The sequence below is a fragment of the Pleurodeles waltl genome, chromosome 6, assembly GCF_031143425.1.
Source record: "Pleurodeles waltl isolate 20211129_DDA chromosome 6, aPleWal1.hap1.20221129, whole genome shotgun sequence".
NCBI classification, from domain to species: domain Eukaryota; kingdom Metazoa; phylum Chordata; class Amphibia; order Caudata; family Salamandridae; genus Pleurodeles; species Pleurodeles waltl.
In genome coordinates, this window is record NC_090445.1 from 1050245018 (window position 1) to 1050269923 (window position 24906).

General features: G+C 46.1%; 1 protein-coding gene across 23 annotated transcripts in view; it reads left to right on the forward strand.

Moving 5' to 3' along the window:
* KCNAB2 (potassium voltage-gated channel subfamily A regulatory beta subunit 2) overlaps positions 1–24906 on the forward strand; it is a 961933-nt gene that overhangs the window by 621327 nt on the left and 315700 nt on the right. For all 23 annotated transcript variants that reach the window (XM_069239974.1, XM_069239987.1, XM_069239978.1 and 20 more), the window contains one exon: positions 8984–9021. In XM_069239974.1, coding sequence (XP_069096075.1) covers positions 8984–9021 — 38 coding nt within the window. The remainder of the gene's footprint in view (positions 1–8983; positions 9022–24906) is intronic.

Below are 24906 nucleotides of genomic sequence, written 5' to 3' on the forward strand. Positions count from 1 at the left end.
TATGGGTTGATCCCCGATTTATCAGGAATTATTGGGCGAATATGTAATTCCGGGTCAGATTTCCCTATGTAATGCTTCATTCTCCCCTGCAGTTTATCTCTTGGATTTTGGCTGCTGTCAGCTAACCAACAATCTGCAGATCGCATGACTATTTGATGAGGGTGGGAACTAGGAACATCCGAAATTACGAGACTTGTGTTTTTCTTCAAGACCAGTAGTCTGTTTGATGTGCTGAGAAGGGCTAATCTCTTGTGGTTTGTGCCTCTTCCATGGCCCACCCTTGCTAAGGCCTGAAAAAATGCACATTACTTCAATTGTATTTTACTAACAAGACAACGAGGGTTATATCTTAGATGTACCTTCTACGAGCTTGAAAATATTTGACAGTGAGAGAACCTCAGGCTGAACATTATCATATTTAGTTGTTTTAATTGATAGACAATTGCATTCAGGGTGTTAGAAAATATATTTATTTTGACCAAATCTTCCAATATCTAGGAAAAACAAATCACACACAAACCCTACACCCCATACTGATATATAAAACTAAATATTTACTTTGTTAAATTACTCGCCCTAGTTACTGCTCTCTCTAAAACTTACATGTATAAGAGAAACATTTCAGCAAGTCTAGATTTTTAGTGAGCCTGCTCTGCATATTCACAAACAAGACTGTGCATAACAAGCCTAGCTTCCAAAAAACCCTTTTCGAAACAGAACAAGAGAAATTCCTTTGGATCCTCTCAAATTGATCAGTCGAGCACTAAGTGGAAACTTTCAGGCACTCTGAGATGGTGGATAAACCTTTCATGTAGCGTCTACCTAATGTCTACCTATGTGGACACGTGCTTTGACCATGTCAAGGAAAGACCAGGCCTCATGCACGTGCTAACAGCTTTGTGGCAGTCTACCCATCTTGCTGCCCAGCACCATCATATAATGCTCTTGCAGTTTTCAGATTGCTCCTTTCTATTTCTCTCAATCAAGCCATCATTTTCCTTCATAAGATACTTCAACTCTTGTCACAGATTTCCCTTTAATTATCAGATTGTCTAAAACATGGAGGCATCCTTTGTTGCTTGTATGGTGGGTTGAAATTTCACACTGTGTCCTTCTCCTAGTGCCCCAAGACAAGAATACTTCCTGCTACTTCTTTTCTTTTCCCTGGGGCTATTTGGTTGCTTCCAACCTCTTCCTTTTCTCTTACTCCTCACTTATTGCAACATCTTTATAACCTTTCCAAGCAAGCCCGCTCTGTTCTTGCTTTACATTATACCTCCCCTAAATTTGCTGTACCTGTGAAACCTTCTTTGGTTTTCATCTCTTCTTCCCCCCATTTCTATTCCTACTTCCTAAGTGCACCCCCTCCTCTTGCGCTTTTTTGTTAAACACATTTTATTGAGTTTTGCATCAGTATTCTAACAATTACACAGAAAAGCAATAAGTAGTCTATGCAGTCATCCATGATACCATATGACAACTCACGTGACCCAGTCCCACCCTGTGTCCCATGCAGCAATCCCCATAAATCCAGAGATTAAGCAAGTGCAGTGCAATGGTATGTTCTGGTTCTCTGCAGATCTTGTCTTGTAATTGCGTGGTCGTTTTGTGGCGGAGGCCACCAGTAGTGCACCTGTAGTTCTGCACATGCTTTGGTCAGTGGTGAAGCGATGAGGAGCAATTGGTGAGGCCCCAGGGGGTTCCCACAGGAGATGGCTGGTCAGTGTTCTTCAGGCAATCTACCAGCTGTTCCCAGGCCCCAGCTAAGTCATAAGATCCTCTAACCCTTCTATCGTCCCGAATCAACACTGCCCCCTCGTATACCGCCCATCTTTCGAATTCATTTTTTCCAGCAACATAGTTTTGGATCCCCAGCCCCCAGTTATCTCTCTTTGCTAAGACATATGCCAGGTCCTGAAATCTGCTTGTAGCTCCGTTCTTGGAGGTGTGTGGGAACCAGTGTAGGCGACAATGACCAGGGGTACAAGGAATGTCCTGTGATGTAACATCGGCCATTAGTATGGTCACATCTTCCCAATAGTCAGTCAGAGTTGAGCAGGTCCAAAGCATGTGCGGCAACTCAGCCTTTTCTTCTCTGCATTTTGCCTGAGCTACATGTAAGTGTTTGTGAAGGCATCCAGGGGTGAGAGAGGTCCTGTGCTATATGTAAAAATGGATTAATTTAAGTCAGGTGCTTCTGGACACTTTTGGTCTCCTCTCTAATATCAACTCCTAGTCCCCCTCTGGTATAGGAATTCCAAGATCCTCCTCCCATCTAGTTCGCATGGTCCCAAGGGGCCGTAGTGTCAGTTCGCATTGCCCTGTATAGAGACGTTACTGCCTTAAAAGTGCCTGATGATAGTACTTTGTATTGGCAAGCTGCATGAAGTTGCGGTTCGAGTTTGCCCGGAGTGTCAGTGTAGGAGAAAGTGTTCTTGTTGGAATCCAAACTCCTGCTGAAACTCATCAAATAAGAGGAGCCCCCATCTCTATATAAGTCTCCAAACCTCACTGCGCCCACTTCAACTTAGTCCGATATGCCCTCCCGCAGTCTCCTCCATGAGCTAGTGATGTTAACATAGTCATCAGTATGTCAGGTAAGTTAGGGATTCTCGTACATGTTTTTTGGAGGCATCTATTCCAATATTTTAGTATAACCCAAAACCTTTGGGTGTCTGTGGTCGTGGGGCAGTTAGTTTTCAGTAATACTCCTATTAGTTGAGGGAGATCTGGGACAAGCGTGCCCATTTCACGATTCTGAGTTTGCCTGCCTGCTTTACATTGTGTGAACCACTCCAGCTGTGCTGCCAAGCAGTACAGTTCGAAGTCGGGGACCACCAGTCCACCCTCGATGCTTGATCTCTTCATAGTTGGAAGCGATACCTGTCGCCGTCCCGAGCCCCATATGAATGCTGTTATCAGGGAGTCTAATTCTTGAAATGTTGTTGTGGGTGTCTAGAGTGGGAGGACTGTGAAGTAATACAGTAACCTCGGGAGGGCCAATATCTTGAGCAGTGATACTTTCCCCGCCATGAATAATGGGAGCATCTTCCAAAAGTCCAGATTGGTTTTCAAAGCTCTGATTGCTTGGCCTATATTTCCCTCTTGAAGGTCAGGCCCGGGAATGATAAATCATTACTCCCAGACGGGGTAGCTACCGAGGTTCCGAGGGGACTGAGACAAGGCCCACTGGTGGTTATCGATTTGCTGTCATTGGGAATAATTGCGATTTCTGCCAATTGACCTGTAGGCCTGTTATGGAGTCAAATCTCTCAAGGAGGTCTCTGTCTCCTCTTAGGTCAGTTGAAGTGTTCCATAGAAACATCAGCAGATCATCTGCGAAGAGTGCTATCCGTTGAGAAGAATTGCCGTGTGTTAGCCCTTGGTACCAGTGACCTGCCCTCGCATGGCTGGCCAGGGGTTCTGTGGCCAGCACGAACAACAAGGGCGAGAGGGAGGACCTCTGCCTCGTCCCCCATTCCCATCTGTATGTTTCAGAGTTCGTACAACGTGTTCACACTCTTGCCGAAGGGTCTGCGTATAGAAACTTTGTCCATGCTAGGATGCCGCTGCCCAGCTCCAAGTGTTCCAGCACTCTATAGAGGTATTTCCACTCTAGGCTGTCAAAAGCCTTCTCGATATCTACTGCTAATATGGCAGTCATTTCTTTTCCTTGAATTTCAGTTTCTATTAAGATGAGGAGACTCCTGATGTTTTGGGCTGTGTTGCGTCCTGGTATAAATCCTGCTTGGTCAGGATGGACAATGTGGGTCATGCAATAGCCTTGTAGCCAGGATTGGACTAAGGATTTTATAATCCGTATTAAGCATTGATTGGGCGGTATACTTTACTCTCTTGCGACGATCTGCTGGGTTTCAGCAGTAGGACTATTAATGATTCTCTAGTTGTTTCCAGCAAGCATCACAGGTCCCTGGCTGCTCAAGACAATTCTACAAGTTTAGGATCCAACTCATCTAAATATATAGCATGGAATATCGATGGGTAAGCCGTCTGTGCGGAGCGTTTTCCCTCTAGCTAAGCCCTTTATGGTCGCACTAATTTCTGGTAGCTCAATGTCTCCACTTAGTGCCTCTTTTTCCTCTCTAATAAGGTTTGGTGGTGTTAGTGGTTCTAAGAAGGTCTGTATGTCAACCTCCGTACACTGTATGTTACAGATGTAAAGGGTGGTATAATAGCTAAGAAAGTGTTGATTGATCTCTTCTTGTCTATGTAACTTAAGCCCCCGAGCGATGTTAATTTTCACTATTGGTGACCCCCTCTTTGTCGGTTCGCTAGCCATGCTAGTAGAGTTCCCGACTTATCTCTTTCAGCATGTGCCCTTATCATATAGCTTTTTTTAAATCGAAGCAGTGAAGTCTCTGTTTGGTCCGCTATTAGTTCTTTAGCTTTGAGCACTGCCTCCTGCAGCTAGGGATGCCTGGTCTCTTTTTTTTCTGTGTCCCTCAGCTTGCGTTCCACATCTGTGACCTTGCTTGTCAACATGCCCCGAATTCCCATAGATTCGCCTATGCATATACCTCAGGTCACCGTTTTAAAGGCATCCAATAGTGTCTGGGGTGGAGGGGGCCGTGCCTGCGTTCTTTACAAAATATTGTCTGATTTGGTCCCCTATCGTCACACAGGTCTTCAAGTGACTCAAGTTTCAGATGCCAGGTCAGGGTGCGGGGTCTGGTATGTTCCCAATGTAAGTGTAGTAGGACAAGGTTGTGGTCAGAAATTGTCCTTGCTCGGTACAAGGCGTGTACCTGACCATGTACCACTGGGGTACAAAGAAATGTGTCTAGGCGTATGTGTAATTCGTGCAGATTGGAGAAAAAATAATAGACTTGTGTTTGCGGCTAGAGGTGGCGCTTTGGGTCTATTAGTCCCCATTGGGTTTGCCAGTCTGCGAAAACATAGGCTGCATGACGTAAAGGGGATTCCGAGAAGGGGGTAGTGTGATCTGTTGATGGTGGGGTTTATTACGCAATTAAAGTTCCTCCCATCATTACACAGTAGAGTAGATAAGGGGTGACTGTTCCCAATAGTGTCACGAGGAACGTTTGCTGGTCTGTATTTGGTGCATATATACAAATAAGGGCTATGTCTCTGCCTTCCAGTTGGTCTGTTAACACCACATAGCAGCCTTCAGGGTCTGTGACTTCTTCAGTTCTTTGAAATGGGACTCCCGCCCTAAACAATATGATGGTTCCTCCAGCATAAGCAGAGTAGATAGAAGTGATGGAGAGGCCTGAAATATACTGTTAGGATGCATCCTCTTTGGCTGCCATGTGTGTATCCTGCAACATTGCTATGTGGCTCGCTCTTCATTGCAAGTATGAGAACACTTGGTAGCATTTCAATGTTGTATGCATATCCCTAATGTTTCATGATATGACCATATAGTTCAGAGTCCGCCATCTGTCTCGTCTGCAACCTTGCTCCCACCCCCAGCACCAAACGCCACGCATGCCCACTGTCCATTTTTCCTGTGCACACCTCTATTTTACTGTCCTTCGTGGGATGCAGCATTGTAACTCCAGTTTAAGAAACAAACAGTTATTCCAATTCCCACTCCCCAGAACAAGTATGCAACGACCCCCCATCCAAACAATCAATCAAAGTATTAACGCTCGTGGGGTCCCACAGGCTAAACAAAGAGTGGTTTGTGGATGTGCAAGGTCCCCCTCCATGTATCCTCCACCCAGCGACGCTGAAATAGGATAGTAATCTCCAGTCTATGGGAGGAAGCATTAATTGGTACCCTCCATGAGGCCTCGGCTACAGTCATCATATGAGTTCATATAATATCTTCTGAGGTCCCTGGCTTTACTGCTGATAGTTCGGTGCTTGTGAGCATTGAAGAGCTGTATTCTCCATCTGATTCTATGCCCTGCTCGTCTTCACCATTCTCAGTTGATGTGGGGCTCGTTCCTCCCCCACTTAACAATGCTACCGATTCCATCACCTGTCTCTCCTGTTGCCCTTCTACAGCTACAATTTCGTTTTTCTTTGGAACCACCACCCGCTATCTGCATTCAGGGTTGACTTGTGGTTACAGGTCTAGCTAGTCCCATATTTCCTGAAGTGTTCAAAAGAAAAATTCATCCTCCTCCACTGCCGCTCACAGTCTGGCTGGGAACAGCATCGAATAGGGGATACCCATATTTCAGAGTTTTTTCTTTGCTTCCAGGAAGGTGGCCTGTTGTTGTTGCACTTCCCTTGAGAAGTCAGGAAAGATACACTCTGTACTGTTCTCGACTGTCAGTTCTCTCCTCTTTCTGGCTTGACTAAGGATATAGTCCCGGTCATTATAATGTAACAATCGGGCCACGACTAGGCTCGGCGGAGCTCCCAGGGGCAGTGGTCTAGCCTGTACTCTGTGTGCCCTTTCCAAAGCGTAGAAAGGAGAGAGCTCCTCCGGTGTCACCTGTGTGCTTATCCAGTTCTCGAGATATGAGAGCATATTGTTGTGCTCGACTTTTTCTGATAGGCCTACACACTTGTATGTTATTTCGGCGGGATTTGTTCTCAGCATCTTTCATGCGAGCTTCCTGTCTGCACTTTCTGCTCTAGTGTGGTCAGGCGATCATCAGCGGATGAGAGTTCTGGGGGTATTTCGGCTAGGTACCTCTTTGTTGAGGTGACTCGCTCCGCTGATGTCCGTGTCCGGTTCTCTCCGTCTGCTGGTCTTTCCCATTTCAGCAATGTGTAAGTGTCTCTAGGGCTCCACAGTCTGTGTAGTTCATCAGGAGTTTCCTGTGGTCGAGGTGGCCAGCAGTGCTGAGTTTCCAGCTCGGCTCATACCTGGATTAGAAGTCCAGGTGGTTTCACCTCAGATCTCAAGGCCACTATTTTTGCGGTACACGTTGTCGGTGGTGGTGGTGGGGGGGTTGTATCGCTGATCAGCTTGTATTAGTGAGGGGGAAATGTATGTTTTCCTATGTTGTCTATAATATTGGGTGATGTAGATTAGTTGCGCTTTTGTTGCACCAGAGCTCTGGGTTTTCTTAATTTTGGAGCCCCTTTATGTTCTTGGTCTTCCTTGGTGACTCATTAGTGATTTAGTTGTTCACCCTTTGCTGCGGCGCTATATCCACTGGTGAAGGTTGTTCCCCCCCAACCTCTAATTTGCAGGGAGAATCGCAGCATTCTCTATCTGCGGCCCGTAGACGGTGGCCTAGAGTCACGACTGTTTTCTAAAGTCTTGCTGCTCATTTTGGGGTATGGTGAAACTTTTGCTGGTGCTGTGATACGGTTGGGTCAGGGGGTCCAGATCGTTAATTAGGTACTCACCGCTCTGCTGGGGTATGTAATGCTGGTCTTGCTGATGAGGCGGTGCTCTCCCAAGAGCTCCCCACACCCTTAGCTTTGTCCCGGCAACACGTGGCCTCCCACCCCAGGTTCTGTGTCTGCAGCTGTCTGGAGGTGTGATCAGTAAATGTGCTGGCTTTCCACCGGCAAGTCCAGCTGAGGGAGGGATGAGCCAGCCACCTGCCCGAGTCAGCGCTGCAGCAGAATTCGGCAGCTGTGGCTGGGGAAACCAGACCGGGAGCAGCCTGCTGTCTGTTAAGTGGTTGGGTCCACCATCTTGTCTGTCTCTCCTTCGAGCTACCCCAGGCAGTGTGGATGCTCCGGACCTCCTCGTGGCGGCTGGTGCTTTCCTGCTGGGGTATGTTGTTCCATTGGGTAGTGTGGCAGGATGGGTCCGGATGGGGGATGCCGAAGCGGGAGCTCCTCTCTCTTGTTCTTTACGCCATTGGTGTCAAGCCATGCTCCTCACCCTCTCGCTCTTGCTTTTGCTGTTCAGGACCCTTCTCTAACTCCTGTCTCAGGATTTCTTGCTCTACTTCTTTACCCTTTTCCTGCATGCTGCCAACTTTCAGTCCTCACTCCTTTGCCACGCCTTCTGCTTTTAATTCACCAATGAATTTATGACCATTTCCCCCATTTTACTTCACTACAAGTCTCTTGTTCTGTTTAGGTCTTCTTTTCTCCTACATTTAAAGAATTTCCTCTTTCTAAATTGGACACATATTTCTTTTGCTTTACTTCCCTTAACTCACATTACTTACTTTTCCTCATCTGAAGCACTCACTAACTCAGCATCGTTTCCAAACATGTTTATCTCTCTTTTAACCCTCCTTCGATGCTTTTTCTGCCACTTCTCCCTAGCCAGGTGATCTATTCTGCCATGAATCGTGCTATTCTGCTCTTTCATGTCCTTCTTCATAATTGCATTTATTGCTGTTAATCAAGTGTCTTACTTGACAACTTCTTGCCCCTTCCCGTCCTCTTTACCAACTGACTTTCCCAGCAGACATCTCAGTTGTGAGGCTAGAGGCTTTACCAGTGTGTGTACAAAAACTGACTCATTTTCTAAGAAGGCAGCACTAGACATTCATTGTTTTACCACTTCTTTTCGAAAGAAAATCCTTTTACCTTTTTATTATGAAATTCTAAACTAGAAAATAATGTTGTCACTGTGTCAATGTATAACCGTCTGTTAAAACAAGATTCCTAGAACCTGTCAAAGACTTATGAATCTAAAATAGTGAACGGTGGAGCTGTAGTTTGAATAGCTTCAGTTTGGTGAAGCCCAGTGCATGTGAGAAGCTGGCTAAAACAGGGCAGTCCAAAAGGATCAATTTCCCATACATGTTTTACAGGGTATACCAGACCTGAATATTTAAGTCATTACTTGAAGAGTTTTTTTGTTACGACCAGTGTTCCTTTAGTTTTTCATTTATTACGTTTAATGTACAAACTTTAATTTAAAACATGTGTAACTTTTCTGTATGTTTTTACATTAACCTTTTGTTTATACCTCTATTTTCTGCGTCCATCTGCCTGGTCAGTTAACATTATACATTCACAAACTAAATTGACCAGTTACCATGTTGGGGGGTTTAGTGCAGGATTTGATTGAATATAACTTTTTTGTTCAAGTACTGATTGTGAATTGAACCGTATTTCTTTGCAGGAACATGGGTGACGTTTGGCGGTCAGATCACAGACGAGGTAAGATATGCAAACGTTTTATTTTTTTGTAAACGGACTCCAAAAGATTTTTTTTTCTCCTGAAATCTCTTGCCTTGAACATTAACACCAAGTTTCAGAAGGAGTTAGGACATTGTTGGGGAAACATTAGGTTAAAGTTGTTAGACTTTAAGAACTGAAAATCAAAACCCATTTCTAAATAGCCTTTTGCACCTTTTTTTCTAAATTGATAGTCTTTTGCAAAGGTTCTGCTGAAGTGACTTCAACTATGTGCCCTGCAGCCAAAAACGAAACGCATGACCCGCACTTAAAATCTAAGAGAAACCAGATGGTGTGATGGTGGTTACTTTTCTCATGCAGACACCATATAACGAAGCTCATCTCTGGTGGCATCACTAGCATGGCTTCTGCCTTGTTACTGTATCCAACAGTGATTAATCATTTCTGAAAGCTAAAGGTGACCGGTTTCGATGTATGGTTTATCCTAACTGGTATATGAGTGGATTACTGACCGTTGATCCATGCTAAACAATTCCATTTTGTTAAAGCTAGCCCATGTATAAATGCCATCGCTGAGCCAAGTCATGAAATCTGTCAGTCGGTACATAACTCACTTCTTCCTGGCAGTAGCCTGCTGCTTCCTTTTAAAGAAAATGGGTTTGCAGAGTTTCAGAATTTCACAGACTCCGCTAGCGATACATCCTAATTTAGGAAATATAAACAGAAAGTCCAAGATTTATAACTTGTCTTTACACAGTTCATTCACTGTAGTACTTAATTTTGTGCTGTTGGTTGCAGATGGTGGGCACCAGCAGTAAGTTTCGGAGACAGGGACCTTTTCATCATAAGACTTTGTTCCAGAGCGAAAGAGAAATGCAGAAAAAGAAGAAGCAAGACAAAGATGGGGAATAATGACATATGGAAGCAGGGTTTGTGGATTGCCCTGGAGGGGACTGAGAAAATAGGCGAAACGTAGCAAACATTTGTGTTTTTTGAGTAAAATAGGGACAAAATGCTCCAGATAAAAGTTACAGGTTTCCCCCCTTCAAATGGCTTCCGTGAACAGTTTGCTGTACTAAAGCCATCATCTTCCCAGCTTTTAGGAACATGCAGAGCTGAATCAACAAACCTAATTCTGTACCACAGTTTTGGCATTTTTCAAAGAGGTAGGCCATTTTTCCTATTTTTTGTGCTCTCAGCCTACTTCCAGTTTGTGGTGGAAACCAGTGAGAAACCCATGGGTGATGCAGAAAAGCTATTGGTTTGTGAAAAGTAGACAACATTCCGAATTCAGCAAGAGGTCGTGTGTGTAGATCCCTCAAGCTTTTCCCAAGAAAAATATCTGTTGAAATAAAGAAAAATTGAAAATGAGTAGAAAAAACAGGCATTTGTGACATCTTCAGCTGTAAATGTTTGTCACAATGGCTGATTTATAAAAGCAGTATACTATTATGTCTGCTAGACCCTTGTCGATATGGAGGGTTTGTAGGTTCTCCAAGAACCCAAGGTACCCATAGCCAAGAGCTGAGCTGCACCGTATAGTGTTTTTTCATTGAGTACCGAGTATAGGCCAGTTCATATATCACAATCACAAAGGAAACCTATGCATTTCTGAAATGGGCACAAGATATGGAATTTAGGAGCAGTGGTTATTTGTACATCTCTGAATTTGTGGGTACCCGTACTAGCTTATGATTTAGAGGGCATTTTTCCAAATGTTTTCTTTCTTATGCACTGGCTTACATTTCAAAGGCACAAATGTAGTAAAATCCAATCAGTAATAAATTTGCCACTAGTCTATGCTCCCACAAGTCTTCAGATAGAAATGGTACTTCACTTGAGTAGGTAGGCTTGGTGACTGTGACAAGAAATGGCTCAAAACGCAACAAGGATGGAGCACTTTTTTCATAGAAAACCAACCCTTTATTTCCAGTATGGGTACCTCTAGATTTTGGACCCTAGCTCAGCCAGCACCTAGGGAAACCTAGCCAACCTGTACACTTTTCAAAACTAAACACTTAGGGGTATCCAAGCTTGTAGGAGGCTGGCCTGGTGTGTAGTGAGTACTTATGGTACTTACACATTATACCAGGTCCAGTTATCCCTTCTTAGTTAAATGTAGGCAGTGTCTAGAAGCCAGGCTCTCTAGAGGTAGCTATGGAGCAGCAGCCAAGGCTTATCTAGGAGACATGCAAAGCTCCTGCAATACCACTGTAGTCACACACATGAAAGAAAATACTCAGTGTTACAAAAATAAAGGTACTTTATATTGGTGACACAAATGCCAAAAATACTATAGAGACTATACCCCCTTAGAATGTAAGTAGTACACAAATTATGTTCCCTAGTATGCAGAAATAGGCATTAAAACAGTAAGAAAGCAGGTGCAATTAGTGAAAATCACAATAGTTAGAAATGGGCCTAGGGGGAGCACAAACCATATACTTAGAAAGTGGAAAGCGAAAGTCGGTCTCCCACCTAGGCAAGTGTAGTGTTGTAGAGGAGAGCTGGGAGTACTAGAAAACCCCAAAGGTAAGTACTAGAACCCACCCCAGTGACCAGGAAAGCTGGAGTAAATTACAATAACTTCCCAGAACACACACAGAAACTCGAAGAAGAATTATGCAAAACCCTGAAGAGACTGCAAGACACCAACAGTGGATTCCTGGACAAGAAGGCCTGTGGAAAAAGGGGACCAAGTCCAAGAAGCACATAAGAGTCCAGGAAGGGCAGGAGCCCCTGCTAACCTGTATGAAGGTGCAAAAGGAGAACCACAGGTGAAGAAGAAAAGTCAGCACTGCACCCAAGAACACAAAGTCAGGTTCCTGGAGGGTGCAAGTGTTGTCCCACACCGGATGGAGAATTGTGTTCGGGTTTGCTTCGTCGGAGTCTGCCAACAAGCCTTGGCAAATGCAAAGCACACGGTTAGCAGAGAATGGTGCTGCCCGGGACCAGGAAGGACCAGGTGGACTCTCCTCAGGAGGGGGGAGTCGGAGAGGGCCCTCAGCAACTCAGAGATCCTACAGAAGATCAGGCAGCGCACACAGGAGTCTCACAGCACGGGGACAAGAAAGTTGCAGAAGAGGCCCACGCAGCACTACGACAAAGGCTACCACGCCGCTGGAGAACCACTCAGAAAAGATGCACGAAGGACTTGAAGGAAGGATACCAGCAAGTCTTGGCAGCTGCAAAACATGCGGTGCACGGGGGTACTGTCTTGCGTGGGGAGGCAAGCTCTTACCTCCACAAAGTGGGGCAGCTGGAACTGGAAGAGAGAACCGTCAGGACCAATTCAGTCCACCACCTGTGATGCAGGTTCCACGCAGCCGGTCATCATTGCCTTCTGAAGCAGGGGAGTTACTCCTTCCCCCAAGGGAGATTCCTTTGCTCTTCTGATGCAGGCTGAAGACGGGCTGTCTTCAGAGGATGCACAACTGGGAAACAGTTGCAGTTGCTGGCAGGAGCCAGAGGTACAATGTTGCAGAAGGCGTCTTGCTCCTTTGTTGCAGCTTATAGAGTTCCTGAAGGGTCCTGATGCAGTTTCTTCAGTGAGAAGTAGAAGTGAAGGATACAAAGGATTCCTGTTGGAGTCTTACAATCCGAATCTGAGGAACCACCCAAAGGAGAGACCCTAAATAGCCCTGAAAGGGGGATTGGTCACCTAATCAGGTTGGCACCTATCAGGGGAGGGCTGTGATGTCACTTGCTGGCACTGGCCACTCACATGCTCCCAGAGTTCCCAACCAATCTTGAATCCAAGACGGCAAAACCCAGGGACCCTCTGGAGGATCTCTGAGCACCACCCCTGGGGTGCTGATGGACAGGGTTGTGGTCACTCCCCTTTCCTTTGTCCAGTTTCGCGCCAGAGCAGGGACTGGGGGTCCCTGAACCGGTGTAGCCTGGTTTATGCAAAGAGGGCACCAAATGTGCCCCTCTAAGCATTTCCAGTGGCTTGGAGAGGCTACCCCTCCCAGGCCTGTAACACCTATTTCCAAAGGGAGAGGGTGAAACACCCCTCTCCCAAAGGAAATCCTTTGGTCTTCCTTCCTTGTCTCGCGTTTTTCAAGCAACAGAAGGGCAGACACCTGTCTGTGAGGTGGCAGCAGCTGGGGCTGCCTGGAAAACCTCAGAAGGCTAAAATGGCAATATTGGGGGTCTTCTGAGGAGCCCCCAGAGTGCATGGAATCATACAACCAATACTTGCAAATGCCTTGAGGTATGATTCCAACATGTTTGATACCAAACATGCCCAAGTTCGGAGTTACCAATATGTAGCTGGACATAGGTAGTGACCAGTACACGTGTTAAATGGCGTCCCCGCACTCAAGTCCGGGAAAATGGTCCTGGAGGTTGTGGGGGCACCTCAGCTAGTGCAGGGGTGCCCTCACACACAGGTGCTTTGCACCCTGCCCGCTGTACTGGAGGGCCTGCTATAGGGGTGACTTGTAAGTGAACTGGTGCAGTAAATATCCGTGAAAGGGTGCTTGCACCTTTTCACTCAAGTTGCAATGGCAGTCCTGCAGAAACCTTAGGGCTCCCTATGAGTGGCACAATGTATGCTGCAGCACATTGGGATCCCCTGGAACTCTAGTGCCCTGGTACCATATATAGGGACTTAAAAGGGAGCACCAGTATGCCAGCTGTGGGTGAAATACTGTGTTAACAGTAACCAGCAACCACATTTAAGGGAGAGAAAGCATAATCACTGGGTGTAGGAGACTGGCCTGGCTTATAGTGGGTACCTGATGGTACTTACACCTTGTGCCAGGTCCAGTTATCCCTTATTAGTAGATTAGTAGTGTTCTAGCAGCTTAGGCTGATAGAGGTAGCTATAGCAGAGCAGCTTAGGCTGAACTAGGAGACATGCAAAGCTCCTACTATACCACTTATATCATATAGCACTATATCATAAGAATCACAATACTCAGAGTTACTAAAAATAAACGTACTTTATTTTAGTGACAATGTGTCAGAAATATCTCAGAGGATATACTCCCTTAGGCGGTAGGTAAAGCACACAAAATATACACACAAACCAAAATCAGGTAAGTAAACAGTTAGAAAAGTAGTGCAAACACTGTAGAATACAATAGGATGCAATAGGCCTAGGGGCAACACAAACCATATACTCTAAATGTGGAATGCGAACCACGAATGGACCCCAGGCCTAGTGTAGTGTGTAGAGGGTCGCTGAGAGTGTAAGAAAACACTAAGGGTGTCCAAGATACCCCACCCAAGACCCAGAAAAGTAGGAGTAAAGTTACCCTACTTCCCCAGAAACACACTAAAGTCGTGAAAGGAGATTCTGCAAAGACAACAACTGACTGCAAAGCACTGAAGACGGATTCCTAGACCTGAGGACCTGTAAAGGAAGGGGTCCAAGTGTCACGAAAGTGTCCAGGGGGGGGCAGGAGCCCACTAAGCCCCGGATGAAGGTGCAAAAGGGCTGCCTCCGGGTGGAAGAAGCTGAAGATTCTGCAACAAAGGAAGATGCCAGGAACTTCTCCTTTGCACAGAAGATGTCCCACGGCGTGCTGGAGGATGCAGAGTTGTTTCCACGCAGAAAGACAGCAAACAAGCCTTGCTAGTTGCAAAGGTCGCATTTGAAGAAAATGGGTGCTGCACGGGCCCAGGAAGGACCAGGAGGTCGCCCCTTGGATGAGGAGACAGAGGGGGCGTTCAGCAGTACAGAGAGCCCACGCAGAAGCAGGCAGCACCCGCAGAAGCACTTGAACAGGCGTTCAAGAAATCTGAGCACAGCGGTCATCTCAACACTACAAAGGAGGGTCCCACGAAGCGGTGGTCAACTCAGTGAGTTGAGCAATGCAGGACGGAGTGCTGGGGACCTGGGCTATACTGTGCACAAAGGATTCCTTGCAAAAGTGCCCAGAAGCCCTAGCAGCTGCAGATCACACAGTACACAGGATTACTGTCTGGCGTGGGGAGGCAAGGACTTACCTCCACCAGATTTGGACAGAAGGACCACTGGACTGTCGGGGTCACTTGGATCAAGCTCCTGTGCTCCAGGGACCATGCTCATCAAGATGAGAGGGGATCCAGAGGAACGGTGATGCAGAAGTTTGGTGCCTGCGTTAGCAGGGGGAAGATTCCGTCAACCCACGGGAGATTTCTTCTTGGCTTCCAGTGCAGGGTGAAGGCAGACAGCCCTCAGAGCATGCACCACCAGGAAACAGTTGAGAAAGCCAGCAGGGTTAGGCGCTACAATGTTGCTGGTAGTCGTCTTGCTACTTTGTTGCGGTTTTTCAGGTGTCCTGGAGCAGTCAGAGGTCGATCCTTGGCAGAAGTCGAAGAGAGAGATGCAGAGGAACTCTGGTGAGCTCTTGCATTCGTTATCTGAAGAGAAACACACGGGAGAGACCCTAAATAGCCCTCAGAAGAGGATTGGCCACCTAATAAGGTAAGCACCTATTAGGAGGGGTCTCTGACATCACCTGCTTGCACTGGCCACTCAGAGGCCTCCATTGTGCCCTCACACCTCTGCATTCAAGAAGGCAGAGGTCTGGGACACACTGGAGGAGCTCTGGGCACCACCCCTGGGGTGGTGATGGACAGGGGAGTGGTCACTCCCCTTTCCTTTGTCCAGTTTCGCACCAGGACAGGGGCTGGGGGATCCCTGAACCGGTGTAGACTGGCTTGTGCAAGGAGGGCACCATCTGTGCCCTTCAAAGCATTTCCAGAGGTGGGGGAGGCTACTCCTCCCCAGCCCTTAACACCTATTTCCAAAGAGAGAGGGTGTAACACCCTCTCTCAGAGGAAATCCTTTGTTCTGCCTTCCTGGGACTGGTCTGCTCAGGCCCTAGGAGGGCAGAAGCCTGTCTGTGGGTTGGCAGCAGCAGTAGCTGCAGTGAAAACCCCGGAGAGCTAGTTTGGTAGTACCCGGGGTCCATGCTGGAGCCCCGGGATGCATGGGATTGGCACCCCAATACCAGATTTGGCATGGGGGGACAATTCCATGATCTTAGACATGTTACATGGCCATATTCGGAGTTACCATTGTGAAGCTACATATAGGTATTGACCTATATGTAGTGCACGCGTGTAATGGTGTCCCCGCACTCACAAAGTCTGGGAAAATTGCCCTGAACAATGTGGGGGCACCTTGGCTAGTGCCAGGGTGCCCTCACACTTAGTAACTTTGCACCTAACCTTCACCAAGTGAGGGTTAGACATAAATGTGACCTATAGGTTACTTAAGTGCAGTCAAAAATGGCTGTGAAATAATGTGGACGTTCTTTCACTCAGGCTGCAGTGGCAGTCCTGTGTAAGAACTGTCAGAGCTCCCTATGGATGACAAAATAAATGCTGCAGCCCATAGGGATCTCTTGGAACCCCAATATCCTGGGTACGTAGGTACCATATACTAGGGAATTATAAGGGTGCTCAAGTGTGCCAATCAGAATTGGTAAAAATGATCACTAGTATGCAGTGTCAATTTTAACGACAGAGGGAGCATAAGTACTGAGGTTCTGGTTAGCAGTGCATCAGTGACACAGTTAGGCACCACACAGGGAACTGTTGCGCCGATGCGCGCGGCACGAGCTGAACATTCGGCTCGAGCCGCGGCACGCGGTCCCAAGACGCACCTCGTCCCCAGCCTGCTCTGCACCTTAGGCCCCAAATTGCGCATGGGGCCTCATTCTTCTTTAGCGCACCGCGCTCCCGGGCAGGTCTGACCCCCCACTCACCTGTTCTTTTCTTCTTCTTTTTTCTTGTCATCTGGTTGTGCCTTCCTTTATGTTTTTCTCCCTTTCCCGTATAACCCTTCTCTTCCCAGCATTCCTTGTTCCCTACTCTCCATGGCTCCTAGTCCATTCTGTTCTATGTGTTTTTCCCTATCTAAGATGGTGTCCCTGTACTTCCTGTTGGTCGCTTCCTGTTTGTTGGTATTTAAGGGCTGTGATTCTTTCTCTTCTTGCGCTGCAACACTTTCTGTTTGGATGGTGTCTTCCCTCCTATTTCCTTGAATTCCTGTGCTGGTTCTCGTCGGTTCCAGTGTATTTTCCTGTATTTTGCTCCTGCTGTTACCTGTTCATTTTGTTCCTGTTGCAGGAACCTATCTTTTTGGAGGTTTTTTCCCCTTTCAGGGTTTTATTTCCCTCTGGCACTACTTCTGAGGGACACGGCCCGCTCTTGGCATAGCCATTGCATACAGCACCGTGGCTACCAGAAAGAGTCACCCCTACCTGGGCCAAGGCGGAACATTCAAGAACAAGATCCACGCCACTCATTCTGCGGACTCCAGGTTAAAGCAGCACGTAAGTCGTGACAGATTGCAGCGCCCAATACTCCCGACGTTGTCTAACACCATGGATGATACATTGGCGGCTGCTGCAGATCCTGATCAATTTCTTCTGGCAACCATTCAGCAACAAGCTCAGGAACTGCAACAATTACACAATGAGAATGCTGCTGTACGACAGGCTTTGGCTTTCCGCAGTGCAGATGTTCCGGCCGTCTCCACCTCTACTCCTCGTTTCTCTGGTGAACCAAGTAAACTGCGAGAGTTCCTCGATGCATTAACTGTGTATTTCGCCTTCCGACCTACCCAATTCTCCCATGACAAAGGTGGGATATCTTATCAGTGCGTTATCCGGTCCTGCCTTGGCCTGGGCAACCCCGATGGTATCATCCATTGACCCAGTATTGTCGGACTATCCCGCCTTCGTGAATCGGTTTAAACAGATGTTTAGTCGTCCAGGATTGGAGGCTTCTGCGGAAGAAGCCTTATGTGACATCCAACAAGTCTCACAAAATGTCCTCCAATATATTACTTGCTTTCGACAGCTAGCGGCTGAGACCACCTGGGTGGAACGAACTCTGGTGACTTTATTCCGTAGAGGACTTAAAGAGGAGATTAATGATGAGTTAGTACACTCCACCCAAGTTGAAGATCTTCGTGGTCTGATGGATCAAGCTCTTTCCATCGAATACCGTCTCCAAGAACGACGTATGGAGAAGAGAAAGAGTAGAGGATCTTCCCAGCCAAACACTTCACGTGTCTTTATGCATCGTCCCGAGGAACCTCGTCCTCCCGCCAGAGACACACAAGGTGAACCTATGCAGGTGGATACCACTCAAGGCCCACTTTCCGTTAGCGAGCGGGAAGACAGACGTAAGAAAGGATTGTGCCTGTATTGTGGTGCTGCCGGCCACATGCTTCATACCTGCCCCGTTCGTCCTCAAAGGCCATCGCGAAACGCCACTTCCCGTCCTCTGTAATAAGGGAGGGGACAGGATCATCTGCTATTCCTTCCATCAGTTCATTCAAGGACAATGCCACAACTTTGTTTATGTTACCTGTGACGTTATGGTTACCGGACTTCTGTCAAGAAAGAACGATGGCTTTACTTGATTGTGGTGCTAGTGGCATATATATGGATAAGACTTGGGCCACAACTCAACAAATACCAACACGACCCAAAGAAATCCCAGAACAAGTACACACAGTGGATGGGTCCTTAATATCCTCTGGTCCAGTTGATACTACCACCCTGACACTAAGTTTACAATTTGGAAACCACCAAGAACACATCTCATTTGATCTCATATCATCCCCCAATCATACTATCATTTTAGGAATTCCGTGGTTCATAAGACATAACCCTTATGTAAATTGGGAAACCTGGACTATTTCCTTGTCCTCACAGTTTTGTCATGAGAACTGCTTTGCTTCAGGCACATATTGGTCACCCAAGAGGTTGATGCCTACTGAAATTACTACCGGATGTTCCAACAATACAGTCCAAGGAGTCCCCGATCACTATCTAGAATTTCAAGATGTGTTCCAAAAACCATCCAGACCTGTGTTACCCCCCCACATCAAGATTACAATTGTGATATTCCCTTGGAACCTGGAACTATCGTTCCCTTTGGGAGGATGTATTCACTCACGGAACCTGAAAGGAAAGTTCTAAGGGAGTATCTGCAAGAAAACTTACATAGCAGTCTTATTATACCATCGTCCTCTCCAGCAGGGGCGCCCCTCTTTTTTGTACCCAAGAAGACGAAGGATTTTCGTCCCTGCCTGGATTTTTGAGGTGTAAATAAGATAAATATAAAATACCGTTATCCTTTGCCCCTCATCAAGGATATACTAGAGGCAGTCAAAGGGGCTCAATGATTTACCAAACTGGATCTTCGTGGAGCCTACCACCTTTTGCGTATTAAAGAAGGAGACGAGTGGAAGACTGCTTTCGGGACCCCATTTGGTCATTATGAGTACAGAGTTATGCCTTTTGGCCTCACTAATGCCCCCTCCATTTTCCAAAGATATATGGACTCTGTGTTCTCTGATCTCTTGAACCATACGTTCGTCATCTACTTAGACGATATCCTTATTTATTCTAGACGTCCTGAACTTCATTCCTCTCACGTGAAACAAGTCCTCCAAAGACTCCGGGAACATCAACTGTCCTGTAAACCAGAATCACCTTAGTCCCACTGGAATAGCTATGGACCAGGAAAAGGTACAAGCCATCCTAGACTGGCATTCTCCTTCCTCTATTAAGGAAACGCAATGTTTTCTAGGATTGGCTAATTTTTATCGCAGGTTATCTTAGACTTTGCAGAACAAACCAGCCACATAACTCAAACATTAAAAAAGGAGAATTTAAAGAAAGGCTTTGTCTGGACAAGGGCGGCTGAAATAGCTTTTCAGAGTCTAAAAAAGGCCTTCACTCAAGCACCGATATTGAGACACCCAGATACCAACAAACAATTTATTGTTGTTACTGATGCTTCTGAAAGAGCCATCGGAGCTGCCTTACTCCAACAACAACAAGATGACAGTCTTGAACATCCTGTTTTCTATTTGTCCCATGTACTCTCTGCGTCGGAACAACATTACTCAGTACTAGAAAGGGTTAGCTCTGAAAACAACCTGCCTAGAGTGAAGACAGTTTCTTATGGGTTCCAAAGAGCCCTTTGAGGTTAGAACAGACCATCGTAATCTACAATGTTTATGTAATCTTTTATGCCAGAACAGTCGTCAGGCTCGTTGGGCCTTTTTCTTCAGTCAGTATGACTTTTATGTAACCTATATTCCTGGATCCCAAAACATTCCTGCCGATGCTCTGTCTCGCCGTTATCCAGATTGTACTCCTACCCCATCCCAGTATCTACTTGAGCCTAGTAAAATCATCGGAGTAGCTCATTCTTTCCTGGATGAGGTACAACTGGAATATTCCAACCTGTCTGATCAAGAATTAAAGAAACTAAACCCCCTAATATGTAAACTGCAAGGGTATTATTATTATAAGAACCCGTTGTTCCTCCCTACTAATGGAGTGAGAGAAAAGGCACTACAAATGTGCCATGATTTGCCGGTTGCTGGTCATAGAGGCATCAAGGCCACACAAGAACTACTCTCGCGATCTTTCTGGTGGCCTACCTGGAAATCAGATGTCGAAAGATACGTTCAGGCTTGTCCCAAATGTGCTCAAGTAAAGATTCCCCGTACCAGACCTGCAGGATTAATACAACCATTACCTGTTCCACCGGCTCCCTGGCACACCATTTCTACTGATTTCATGTGTTCACTACCTCCATCAGCAGGAAACCGGGTTATCATGGTCACCATAGATTCCTTTACTAAGATGGCTCACTTCACTGCCCTGAAAAAATTACCTACTTCCCAAGAACTAAGTCAGATATTTATCCATCATATTTTCCGTCTCCATGGACTTCCACACAGCATTGTATCTGACAGGGGACCTCAGTACATCTCCCGGTTTTGGATTTTTTTTTGTAGGACACTGAATATCAATATAGCACTATCATCGGGTTTCCATCCTCAAACCAATGGACAGACTGAGCGTCTCAACCAAGGATTGGAGCAGTACCTTCGCTGCTTTTGTAATTCTACCCAGAGCAACTGGAACACTTACCTTCCTATCGCTGAATTCTCTTACAGTAACACTGTCCATAGTGCCTCCAAGGTCACTCCTTTTTTCTGTTCTTATGGCTATCATCCTACCTCTTTTCCTACTACTCCTCAGTCTACCTCTTCTCTTCCTGCTGTTACTTCATTTTCCAGACGACTTTTACAGATCCATAGATTGATTCGATCTAACTTTTTGAACAACAAGAGATACATGAAGAGAGTAGCAGACAAGAAACGTAGGGATGCTCCAGAAAATCACCTTCAAGATAAAGTCTGGCTTTCGTCAAAATGTTTGCCTTTACGCCTTTCTCAGAATAAGTTCACACCTCGTTACTACGGTCCTTTCCGTATCCTTCAGCTGATTAATCCTGTCACTGTCCTTCTTCACTTGCCTCGTACCTGGAGGATTCATCCGGTCTTTCATTCTCAGCTCAAACCCTATGTACCTGATCCTTACTCTCGTCAGTTTCCTTGTCCTCCTCCTGTGTTAGTGGATGATGTACCTGAATATGAGGTACAAGAGATTTGTGACTCGTATCTTTCACAAACGTTTTCAGTATCTGATTCATTGTAAGGGTTACCCTCTCAGTGAATGCTCTTGGGAAGATGCATCTTCTGTTCATGCACCTCTTCTGATTCGCCATTTTCACCGCTTGTTTCCGTACAAACCTGGACCTTTGGGGGGGGCCTACTGTCGCGCCGCTGCGCGTGGCACAAGCTGAACATTCGGCTCGGGCCGCGGCACGTGGTCCCAAGGCGTGCCGTGTCCCCAGCCTGCTCTGCACCTTACGAGGCCCCAAATTGGGCATGGGGCCTCGTTCCTCTTTAGCGCACCGCGCTCCCAGGCAGGTCTGACCCCCCACTCACCTGTTCTTTTCTTCTTCTTCTTTTTTCTTGTCATCTGGTTGTGCCTTCCTTTATGTTTTTCTCCCTTTCCCATATTACCCTTCTCTTCCCAGCATTCCTTGTTCCCTACTCTCTATGGCTCCTAGTCCATTCTGTTCTATGTGTTTTTCCCTATCTAAGATGGTGTCCTTGTACTTCCTGTTGGTCGCTTCCTGTTTGTTGGTATTTAAAGAGCTGTGATTCTTTCTCTCCTTGCGCTGCAACACTTTGTGTTTGGATGGTGTCTTCGCTCCTACTTCCTTGTATTCCTGTGCTGGTTCTCGTCGGTTCCAGTGTATTTTCCTGTATTATGTTCCTGCTATTACCTACTCATTTTGTTGCTGTTGCAGGAACCTATCTTTTTGGAGGTTTTTTCCCCTTTCAGGGTTTTTTTTCCCTCTGGCACTACTTCTGAGGGACACGGCCTGCTCTTGGCATACCCATTGCCTGCAGCACCGTGGCTACCAGAAAGAGTCGCCCCTACCTGGTCCAAGGCCGAACATTCAAGAACAAGATCCATGGCACTCGTTCTGCGGACTCCAGGTTAAAGCAGCACGTAAGTCGTGACAGGAACACATTCAGGCCACAAACTATGAGCACTGGGGTCCTGGCTAGCAGGCTCCCAATGAGACATATAAAACACACTGACAAACAGGGTTTTGACTATGAGCACTAGGGTCCTGGCTAGCAGGATCCCAGTGAGACAATAAAAACACTCTGAGATGTACTCACAAACTGGCCAAAAGTGGGAGTAACACGGCTAGAAGGAGGCTACCTTCCTACACTAGGGTTCTGGTTAGCAGGATCCCAGTGAACACAGTCAAGCACACTGACATCAGGCAGAAAATGGGGTAACCATGCCAAGTTAGAGGCTACTTTCATACAAGGCTGGGCTGACTTGCGTGGATCTAGCCTGGTTTTTTCTTTAACCCAGAATCCCTTGTAAACCTCAAACTTTGAGTATAGAAACACATTTTCATCACATTTCTGTGATGGAATGTTCTGGAATCTTTTGGTAGCCACAGACTTCCTTCCACCCGACATTACCCCAAGACTCCCAATAAAAATGGTACCTCACTTGTGTGGGTGGGCCTAGTGCGCCCAACAGGAAATTATCTAAAATGCAACGTTGATGCATCACATTTTTCCACTGAAAGCTGACCCTTTTTTCCAAAGTGTGTAGCTCTAGATTTTGGACCCTAGCTTACACGGCACCTAGGAAAACCTAGCCAACCGGTACATTTGTGAAAACTAGACACGTAGGGGTATCCAGGGTGGGCTTACTTACCAGAGTCTCACCAGGTTTTTTTTTCACTCTGAATCCCTCACAAACCTCAAACTTTGACTGAAAGAAAACACACATTTTCCTCACATTTCTCTGAAGAAAGGTTCTGAAATCTGTGGGGAGCCACAAACATCTTCAACTTAGCAATCCGCCAAGTCTCCCGATAGAAATGGTACCTCACTTGTGTGGGTGGGCCTAGTACCAGTGACAGATGAAACTAAGGTCAATGGGAGTCTCCTGGCAAGGGCTTACATTGATCTTGATTTGAGATGTTTGCACTAGGTCCAGCCACAGAGGGGGGGCAGCATTTTTATCGGCACAAGTGGGGTAGTGCAGTATGCCAGGAATTTTATGGATTCCTGAGGAGTCCGGAATTTTCCATCACTGAAATAGAAGGCAAATGTGTGATGTGAGTCAGAGTTTGCGGTTTTTGGAGCATTGTGGGTAAGAAACCCTCATGGGATCCAGGCAAGGCACACAACCCTGGACTCCCTTGGTATATAGTTTTTAAAAATGCCTGTGGTTCATAGGTTTGCATAGGTGATGCCACGCACGGCCTCAAATACAGCACCTACTTCTATTGCTTACCTCTCTACATAGTAATTTAGGGCTTTCTGTGTTGTTTTTTTCCTGGGATATCCACACAAATGGGGTACCATTCTTATCAGGAGACATGTTGGAACTCAGGGTGGCAGTAAATCTGTGGCTCCAAGCAGATTCTATGTTTTTCCATTACAAAAATGTGATAAAAATATGTTTCTTATGGGTAATATTACTTGGTGAGAGCCACACAAGAAATGCAGTCCTGGACTATCCTGGTTGCCTAATTTTCAAAAGTGTGCAGGTTTGCCCAGGTGCCGGCTAAGCTAGAGCCAAAAATCCACAGCTACCCATACTGAAAAGAAAAAACAAGGAGTTCTTTGTTAGAACCATCTTACCATCACAAATATAAATATGGTACTAATTCTGTAAAGGTAATCCACTACTTACACTGGTTGGCTTTAGCACCTCCAGAAATGTTGGTTTCAAAACACAAATTCGTATCAAATGATCTGAATATTGAAACCAAGACTTCTGAAAGGGAGGCATAAAGCCATGTTAAGGCACCAACCACTGTATGGTGCATTCACACACCACTCACCACACACAAGACTTTCGTACCGCCAGCCACGGGTCCAATGCAGCCGATCAGTGCACTAACATCAACATACCACTGGAAGATACTCAAAGAGGCGGTGCACCGCAATGTAAGCAAATAAATGTATAGTGTACGGAAAAAAAGAGAAATCCAATGTTCTGACAGTACCGATGAACAGTCCGTAGGTGAGATGAGTTAGGATAGAAAGTAAATAACACATGTGTTCGTTACTACTATTATTGACTGGATACCATTGATGCCCTGAAGAAGCCCTTTTATCGGGCGAAACGCGTTGGCTGTCCATCCTGAGTTATATTCAATTTGTCTATGGAATTGCAAGAACACAAGGCTGTTTTTACTTTATTACTTTCTATCCTAACTCATCTCACCTACGGAACTGTGTGGAATCAACACTTCGGACTTGCAATGAAATATTTAAAAAAAGGACTGTTCATCTGTACTGTCAGAACATTGGATTTCTCTTTTTTTCCTTACACTATATATTTATTTGCTTACATTGCGGTGCACCGTCTCTGAGTATCTTCCAGTGGGGCTGTCTCAGCCCTGTTTAGTTCCTTTTTGCAGCAGGAACTTTGGTGTAGTTGCACGCTCACTGTAACCTAACAGCAGCACTGTTGTTTTCTATTTGCATTTTTTTACTATTGGATATTAATAGGGATGGTGCGTTATCTATGA